Raw genomic sequence first — 9864 nt, forward strand, 5'->3', positions numbered from 1 at the left:
TGGGAGCTGGACAAGGTCACGGTGAAGAACCGTTACCCACTTCCGAGGATAGATGATTTGTTTGACCAGCTTCAGGAAGCATCTTGGTTCTCCAAGATTGATCTACGGTCAGGGTATCACTAGATGCGATTCAAGGATGATGATGTGCAAAAGACAGCTTTTAGGGCTTGCTATGGTCATTATGAGTTTGTGGTGATGCCGTTTAGGCTCACCAATGCTCCAACCGCGTTCATGGACCTCATGAACCACGTGTGTAGACCGATGTTGGATTGGTCTGTAATAGTCTTTATTGATGACATCTTGGTTTACTCCAAGACTCAAGAGAAGCATGAGGAGCACTTGAGGGATGTGACGGAGACGCTGAGGAGGGAGAGACTTTTTGTGAAGTTCTCCAAATGTGAGTTCCGGTTATGTGAGGTGCAGTTTCTTGAGCATCTTATCAATTAGAAGGGTATACATGTCGATCCGACCAAGATAGAGGCTGTGATGAAGTGGGAGATTCCGAGGTCTCCAACTGAGATTCAGAGTTTCCTGGGTCTGGCAGGATATTACCTAAGATTTATTTAGGACTTCTCCAAGATCGCAGTTCCTTTGACTCGATTGACCAAGAAGTCGATGGTTTTCTATTAGGGGCCTAAGCAGCAGGCAGCCTTCGAGACCCTCAGACAGCGGTTATGCAAGACGCCCGATTCTGACCTTGCCAGAGGGAGTTGATAACTTCGTAGTTTACTGTGATGCTTCGATCACAGGCATGGGAGAAATTTTGATGCAGCGGGGTCAAGTGATAGCTTATGCTTCGAGGTTGTTGAAGCCTCACAAGGCGAACTATCCAACGCATGATTTAGAGCTGAGGGTTATGGTGTTCGCCCTCAAAATTTGGCGGCATTACCTCTACGGGGTTCGTTGTACCATTTACACGGACCACCAAATTTTGATGTACCTCATGGATCAGCCGAATCTGAACATGAGGCAGCGTCAGTGGTTAGATGTAGTGAAGGACTATGATTGTGAGATCCTCAAATACCCAGGAAAGGCCAATGTGGTGGCTGATGCCCTGAGCCACACGATGGTAGCGACCCTGATTCAAGACATCTGTCTGAGGATGATAATGATTACCCCATTGCTGGAGCATATCTGAGAGGCGTAGGTTGAGGACTTGAAGGACGAGCGTCGTAAGTGCGAGCGGATCATAGACCTGGTGGCCTCCTTTGATTACGATAGTCGTGGGTTGTTAACCCTACATGGGAGGTTCTGGGTACTGTATTGGGGTGGAGTACGTCAGATATTGATGGATGAGACGTACAAGTCCAGGTTCTCTATCCATCTTGGGGCGATAAAGATGTATATAGATCTTCGACCTGATTACTGGTGACCTTGCATGAAGTGGGATGTAACCTGGTACGTAGAGAGATGTTTGGCATGCAGGAAGGTCACGGTGGAGGACTAGAGGCCTCACGACGAGGTGCAGTCGTTAGACATCCTTATGTGGAAGTGGGAGGACATTACTATGGATTTCATCACTAAGCTTCCCAGGACCACACATGGGGTTAATTCGATATGGGTCATTGTGGACCGGTTGACGAAGAGCGCTCACTTTATCGCAATCCAAGAGAGCATATCATCCGAGAAGCTGGCCAAGATTTATGTGCGAGAGGTGGTGGAACAACATGGAGTGTCTGTCTCGGTGGTGTCAGATCGAGATATCCATTTTACTTCCAGATTTTTGAAGCAGTTCCACGACGAGATGGGTACCTGTCTCCACTTCAGCACAACTTTCCACTACCAGACAGATAGAAAGAGCAAGTGGACAATTCAGACTCTCGAGGACATGCTTCGTGTATATGTTTTGGATTTTGGTGGCAGTTGGGATATGTATCTTCCATTAGTAGAATTTTTGTATAAAAACATCTACCACGCCAACATGGACCGACCTCCCTTCGAGATGTTCTATGGGAGGAAGTGTAGGACCCCAATATGTTGGGGTGAGGTTGGTCAGAGGGCCATTGAGAGTACTGAGGTAGTACTCAAGACCACCGAGCGGATCCAGCCTGTCCGGAGTAGGCTCCAGACTGCTCAGAGTTATATCGATAAGCAGCATTTAGACTTGGAGTTTCAGGTGGGAGACATGGTCCTCCTGAAGGTATTACCTTGGAAAGGTGACATACGGTTCCAAAAGCGGGACAAGTTGGGCCCTAGGTATAACGGCCCTTCAGAGTTATAGCTCGGGTGGACAAGGTAGCATATCGATTGGATCTTCCAGCAGAGCTTAGCTAGATCCACAACACTTTCCATGCTTCCCAACTATGGAAATGCTTAGTGGATGGCATAGCGGTTGTGCCCTTAGAAGATACTTAGGTTGATGAAAGCTTGAATTACATTGAGAGACCGGTGGTGATTTTGGATCGCAAGAAGAACGATCTGAGGAACAAGAGGGTTGAGATAGTGAAGGTGCAGTGGCAACACCGTAAGGGTTCAGAGTGGACATGGAATCTTGATGAGGAGATGATGGAGCACTGCCCGGAGTTGTTTCCAAATGCAGCAGACTTCGAGGACGAACTCTAAGACAAGTGAGGGAGAATTGTAATTCCTAGTTCATGGTACACATTTAACTTATTTATTTATTTATTTATTTTGACATAGGAACTCGACGAGTTGGTGGTCCTAACTCGTCGAGTGGAGGGCAGATTTTGCGCGGGGTTTGAGCTTCCTGCTTGAAGAGTCAAGAGCCCTCGACTCGATGAGTAGCTCAGCTAGAGTGAAACCCTAATCTCAGGGTTTTGCACCCTATTTAAGCTCCTTAACCCGCACCCCTTGGCCTTATTTCCATCCTCCTTGTCCTAAAACCTAATCCACAAAACCCTAGAGCTTTCTTTGAGTGTGTGAGCCATTTTGAGTGATCTTTGTGCACTTTTGAAGCTTGTGAAAGAAGAAGAAGATAGAGGGCTCAAGAGGGAAAGAGTAGATCCTGAAGCTACAGTGCTTTTGCTACATTTTCTGGTAATCAAGTCTCTAACTTGATCAATCTTTTCTTAGATCTATTTACTTCCATTTTATGAGACTTTTGGTTCAAGAACCTTGGTCTTTGGGATTTGGACGTCCCAAGTGACTTATATTTCAGATTTGGGATCTAGGAGGGGTTCCATGGCATAAAGGTGCAAACTTCAAGACCATGGAATCCCCATGCAAGCTTTTAAGCATTTATATGGCCTTTTTAGCCCTAAAAGGCCATGTATGGAAGCAAGTTCAAGACTTTACGTGATTAACTCGCATCTAGGCCCTAGATCTAGGTTTTCATGCTTTTGTTTGTGATATTAAGGATAAGATCTATGTCCTAAAAGAATTAGGGTTTTAGCTAAACCCTTCAAGAAGGGCTATAAGATCATTTCCAGTGAACAAGCGAAGTATGGACTTTGGATCAAGAGAATAGGGGCTTAATCTGTTAAGATGGCCAAACAAACAGGGGGGCTTGTCAAGTCCATAAGGGAACTCGACGAGTCGTTCCAGTTTAAGGTAGAACTCGGCGAGTTTGTAGAGGGACTCGACGAGTTGATTCGCCAAGTCGCAACTATGAGCAACTCGATAGGACTCGAAGAGTTGGAGGAACGACTCGGCGAGTGGAGTCGCAATTCCAGGATTTTTGAGTTAAAGAGCTTGACGAGTTGAAAGGAATTGACTCTGTGAGTTGATCAACCCATAATGTTGACTTTGACCAGAGCGTTTACTTTGACCAAGGGTAAAATGGTCATTTTACCCTTAGATAGATTTTCAGTTTTTGACTAAATTTTGTAACTGTAGATGGAGAGTCGTTAGAGCAGCCATCGGAGATTCCTCACGCACGAGTTCAGCATCCAGTTTGAGAGGTGAGTTTTCCTTTAGTAGGAACGGGTCGAAGGCACCAATGCCTACCTGTTTATGTATGTTAGCATAAACCGGACTTCGGTCCGATACCGAGGCGATCCCTAGAAGTGTATATGTACGCTTGATGTCTTAGTGATTCATGCATGTTATGTGTTATGTGTTACGGGCCTAGGTCCGATGTTGGGGTAAGCCCCATGTATGTTATATGCTTATATTATGTGTTTATGTTATGTGTTTATGATATATGATATGTTGTGTGTGTGTCAGGGCAAGCCCGATGTCGGGCGGGGCCCGATGCCAGACGTGGTCTGATGCTAGTAAGCTCGATATTGGGTTCGTCCTGATGCTGCTCGGCGGAGTCCTAAAGTGTATGTTATATGTTATATGTTATGTGGTAGTTTGGGGGAGCTCACTAAGCTCCGTGCTTACAGTTTTCACTTTTGGTTTTAGGTACTTCTGCTAGAAAAGGGAATGACTCGGGATGATCGCATAGCACACACCGCAATTTCTAGCCTGGGATATTTTACTATGTTATTTGATATGATATTTTGACACTTTGACAGTTGATATGATGTTCTTGAGATACATGGCTTATGATGTTTACTTGATGATGATATTTATGGTTTAAATATCATCATGACAAATAGTAAACAAGTAAACAGTAAACGAAATTTTTGGACCGTATTTTTGGGATGTTTCCAAATACAATCATGAAAAACAGTAAACAAGTAAGGCAGTTGTGGAGTGCACACTTCTTTGAGTTTGAATAAGATTCAAAGTACACTGTCATTTATTGGGTCATGTTCCTTTGATTAAAATATATCATAAATCAGAATTTTTAGAAAATTGACCCATTTTGACTCTTGTCCTAAAACCCACTTTTATGACAGTTTTTGGCTATTTTGTGATAGTTTAAAACTATCTTGTGACAGTTTAAGACATAGATCTTATACCTATTTTTTGGTCATTTTATGGTACATCTTCAAGAAAAATTCACATACATTCTCTCAATTCAAAATCTCTGAATTTTATCCGAGTGTTCAATCTTTACCCTCGAAGTACTTCATTTTGATAGTGAAACCACGGCTTTTAGAGAATCCAAACAATCTTTTCATCCCCGATTTCTAACAATAATAGTGTAATAGAAGTGTGTGTGTGTGTGTGCAGTCGTACGATCCCTGTTAATTGATGTTTTAGTCTTCTTGATGGTGTTTGAGCTTTCACCATCTTGATCAAATATGATGACTGTCGTTTTCGAGAATGAGTGAAAAAATGTATGATCATCATCCGATGAAGATGAAGATGACAAATTGTTCATCATTTATTGTGTGGAATATATATATATATATATATATATATATATATATATATATATATATATATATATATATATATATATATATATATATATATAGAACATATGATATTTGTAGCGTGAAAATATATGTCAAATAAGTTTGTATTTGTAGGTAAAAATCGATTTGTTAAAAAAAATGATTTTTTATTTAATTATGTAGCGCAATCTATGTCACTAGACTATCACCATTTATTGAGATGGTGGTTACGTGTAACTGAGGATGCAACCTCACCTTACGCCATAAAAAGCCACAAGTTTGGGCGAAAATGTCGATTTTACACTCTAACGAAATTTTGATTTGTTTATGCTGCAAACTTGTCATTTTTTGCCAGTTTTACTATTTTTACCTGTTTTGCAGGTTTCTAGGTTAATATGAAATATCATTTTCCAAAAAACTCTTAAGTTTACAAATGTTTTGAAAAAAAAAACCCTTAAGATTATAGACATATAAAATATAAACATATATTCAAAATTTTATAAAACTAAACATTTTTTTTTAATTTAAATATCAAGTTTTTATATAAAACCAATAAAAATTTTACCTACTTATATTTTGAAAGTAAAACCGAAACATATTTTTACCTTTAAGTTTGGTAATTTTTTATTGGTTCGATATAAACTTTTAATATTTAAATTTTAGAAATTATTTAGTTTTATCAAAATCTGAATATATTCTTTAATTAATACTTAAACATTTCTAAGCAAAAATAAAAAAAAACATATGTTAGTTAACAACTAATTACACCGCTATATATATATGCTAAAATAGTTAAAGATCTAAATAATACTATGTCATCAATTACATTCAATTCATTTATTTAAAAGGAAAATAAAAATATTTTATATGTTTAAAAGGTTTGTATTTCAGAAATAATAATATATCATATTTTTTATACAAATAATTATATTGTATAATAAATTAGACAAATATATTTATATTTTATACGTTTAAAAGGTTTGTGTTTGTGTTTTAGAAATAATAACTAATACAACTATATTTATTTTTATAAAAAAAATATGATATATTGTTATTTTTAAAACACAAACTTTTTAACCATATAGAATATTCTTATTTTTCTTTAAAAAAATAATTGTATAGAAATAATGCCACCACGACTATTATCACATCCAAAACTCCTTTACAAGCCATGAATATATACAACGAATAAAAAAATCATGTAAATTATAGATAAGAATAAGATTTGATAAGTATATATTACACCAACAATTTATCTTAAAACGAATTTGGGACGTCACTTCACACTCAATGAACACATGTCAAATATCTTATATAGAGTTACTATAAATCAGATATAAGGAATAATGAATGTTAATACCGCAACTACACAAGTTTGTTTTGATAGAAAAACAGTCCAAGATAGGTCTCTATAGAAATATGTTAACTTTACTATGCATGATTTTTTTACATTCGTTCTTTATAGGAAGCGATGTTACTCTGTGTTCATCAATACGAATTTGAAAATCCTTAACAACATATTTCAAACCATTATTAAGATTTATAATTTGAAGGGTTTTTTTTTTACAAAATATGTGTAAACTTAAGAGTTTTTTCGCAAATAATATTTAATGATAACCAGAAAACCTGCTATTACAGGTAAAAAGAACAAAACGGACAAAAAAAATAACAAGTTTGTGGTATAAACGAATCAAAAGTCTGCTAGATTATGAAACCGATATTTTCGACAAAACTTAAATCTTTTTACGACATTATCCCTGGTTATACATGCACAAATTTCCTCTAGTTTGCTATTATTTATCAACTTATAATAACAAAAAAGGATCAATATCCGAGAAACCCAACCCGACCCGTTTGGAAACGAATCAAAGCAGACTCAACAGATAACGATAGGTTTGACCCAAAATAGTCCACGAGATGCATACATTGCACCCAGAAAACAGTTATACGGTTTTTCCCTTTAATAAATACAGATAACTAAACACACACTCCTTTTTCTTTTTGGTCAGAGAGCAAGTGAACATCATACGCATTACGCAATGCAAGATCCATCAAATCCCATTCCCAATCCCAATCCCAATCCCAATCCAAATCCAAATCCAAATCCAATGAATGCGGCTCCATTTCCGTTCAGGGCATCTCACCACCGCCGAGCACACTCCGAGGTCAACTTCCGGCTACCGGACGACCTAGATCTGGTATCAGACACCTTCGATGCACCCTCTGGAAGCTTCGAAGAGCTTGGATCTGAGGACGATTTGTTTTGTACTTATATGGACATTGAGAAGCTCGGATCCAACTTGACTGACGGCGGCGGCAGCGGCGGAGGTGGTCTAGACATCGGTCGGATCAGCAATTCCGGTGGTGGTGGTGGAGCTTCGGAGGATAACAATGGTGACGGTGAAAAGAGCAGTTCCAGACCTCGACATCGGCATAGCAATTCAATGGATAGTTCCAGTCTTTATAGTGAAAGTATTGAAGCTAAGAAAGCAATGGCTCCTGATAAGCTTGCTGAATTGTGGACTATTGATCCTAAACGCGCTAAGAGGTAAGTATCATTTTTTATATCTTAATTTTCGTTTTTTTTTTTTTTTTTTTTTTTTTTTTTTTTTTTTTCTGAAAATTCTTTAATTTTATGGAATTATTCATCAGATCATTTCCAAATCTTTAGAGAGAATAACTTGAATTCCATCACTGTAGATTGCAATCGAATTCTCTAATTTCGTATTAGTATTGCTCTCTGCTTGATTTCGATTTTAATTTTTCTGTTAGGAATTATAAAGATCTTTAAGATATTTATATTTAATGTGCCTTTATATATATATATATATATATATATATATATATATATATATATATATATATATATATATATATATATATATATATATTTTTGTAAATGGACTTGATCTACTTTAATGTCACAACTTTTTGAAACATAAAGCATGATTCACTGTATTGAGAAAGTGCATAATAACCAAGAAATCTCGTAACAACAACATATTACAAACAGGATTTCAAATTTAAATGATAATCTATGAGTAATCGTAATTAAAAAGTGAGCTAATATGTTGGGTTTGAGAATGTCAGATCATCTTATGCTTTGTAGCATACAGGATTTTAGCGAATCGACAATCTGCTGCTCGATCGAAAGAGAGGAAAGCACGCTATATATCGGAACTTGAGAGAAAAGTTCAGACCCTACAAACAGAAGCAACCACCCTTTCAGCTCAGTTAACTCTGTTTCAGGTCATTCTTTTGACACTTTCACAATCTTTCTAATACTCGATTTACTTTAACTTTTTTGGACTTATATTTTTCCTTTTACAGAGAGATACAACCGGCCTTTCATCTGAAAACACCGAGCTTAAGCTCCGATTACAGGCTATGGAACAACAAGCTCAGTTACGTGATGGTAAGTTTCCAAGAAATACCACCCAACAAGAAAAATAAACACAAGAATATACGTGGAAACTCGGTAACCAGAGAAAAATTCACTATATGATAAATTGTTACAATCACATATACTAATCTCTCAAGCCATCCCGAATTTATTTATGGTAAATTATTACAATCATATAGACTAATCTCTAAAGCCACCCTTAAATAAACTCATACCTTCAAATCTTACTCACACAATTGGGTGCTTTGAAACAAAATAAGAAAGAAAGTAAGAATGAAATAAAGCACATTTGATTGGACCACTTTGGAACCAAAACTTGGACTCCTTTGATAATCATAAATCCCACTCTTTCTTTTCCAATTAATGTGGACAATTACTTCTTTTGAAATTTAGCCAAATTTTAACAGATTGAGTGATCAATTTTTATGAATTATTTCTAAAACACAGCTCTGAATGAGGCACTGAAGCAGGAAGTGGAAAGGCTGAGAGTTGCAACCGGAGAAATAGCAAGCTGTTCAGACGGATACAATCTAGGGATGCATCATGTTCCTTATAACCAACCAAACTTCTTCACAAACCAAAACCAACCCGACCCACAAAAATACCACCACCACCACCCGCTACTTGCCGCCACCCATGGCGGTGCCCTCTCAAACACATTGCAACAGGATCCACTTGGGCGGTTCCAAGGGCTTGACATCAGTAACCGAAACGGTTCTCATCTTGTCAAAACCGAAGGGCCTTCGATCTCTGCTAGTGAAAGCAGCAGTACGTTTTAAATCTCAACTTTATTTTTTAAATTGTTTATAGATTGACATGTGTCGTTTTAGTCTCCACAAAAACCATTTTCTTTCAAAATTTTATTTATTTAATTTTCACATGATTAATTAGGGTTTTAGGATTTAACAAGTTCTTCACCAAGTTCTTTGGTGTTGTGTTAAAATCGGGTGTTGGAGAATTTGCGTCGTTGTGTAGTGTCTGTTGTTATTCATTCAACTCTCACCATTGTTTTGTGTTAATTCATTTAACTGAATTTATTTATTGTGTTTTTTTTTTTTTTTTTTTTTTTTTTTTCGTTCATTGAAACTTGTACTATGTTAAGTCATTTATATTCATCTTGTGGTCCCACCCAAAGTCAAAAAGTGTTAACGCGTACAACATATAAATGGAAACGGCATGTAGATATTTTACATGTAACTATTAGGTTCGTAAGTATTAATAAAATAAAAAAAGATATTTATGAACAAAATATTATTTAAAAACTAAATC

General features: G+C 37.2%; 1 protein-coding gene across 1 annotated transcript; it reads left to right on the forward strand.

Moving 5' to 3' along the window:
• The first annotated feature begins 7151 nt into the window (after positions 1–7151).
• On the forward strand, positions 7152–9636 carry LOC145015657 (transcription factor RF2b-like). Its single transcript, XM_078974127.1, has 4 exons — positions 7152–7740; positions 8309–8441; positions 8523–8607; positions 9043–9636. Exons 1-4 carry the CDS (start codon positions 7232–7234, stop codon positions 9372–9374), a joined length of 1059 nt encoding a protein of 352 aa, XP_078830253.1. The 5' UTR covers positions 7152–7231; the 3' UTR covers positions 9375–9636.
• Positions 9637–9864: the final 228 nt, after the last annotated feature.

Source organism: Lactuca saligna, chromosome 9, assembly GCF_052625555.1.
Source record: "Lactuca saligna cultivar CGN05327 chromosome 9, ASM5262555v1, whole genome shotgun sequence".
NCBI classification, from domain to species: Eukaryota; Viridiplantae; Streptophyta; class Magnoliopsida; order Asterales; family Asteraceae; genus Lactuca; species Lactuca saligna.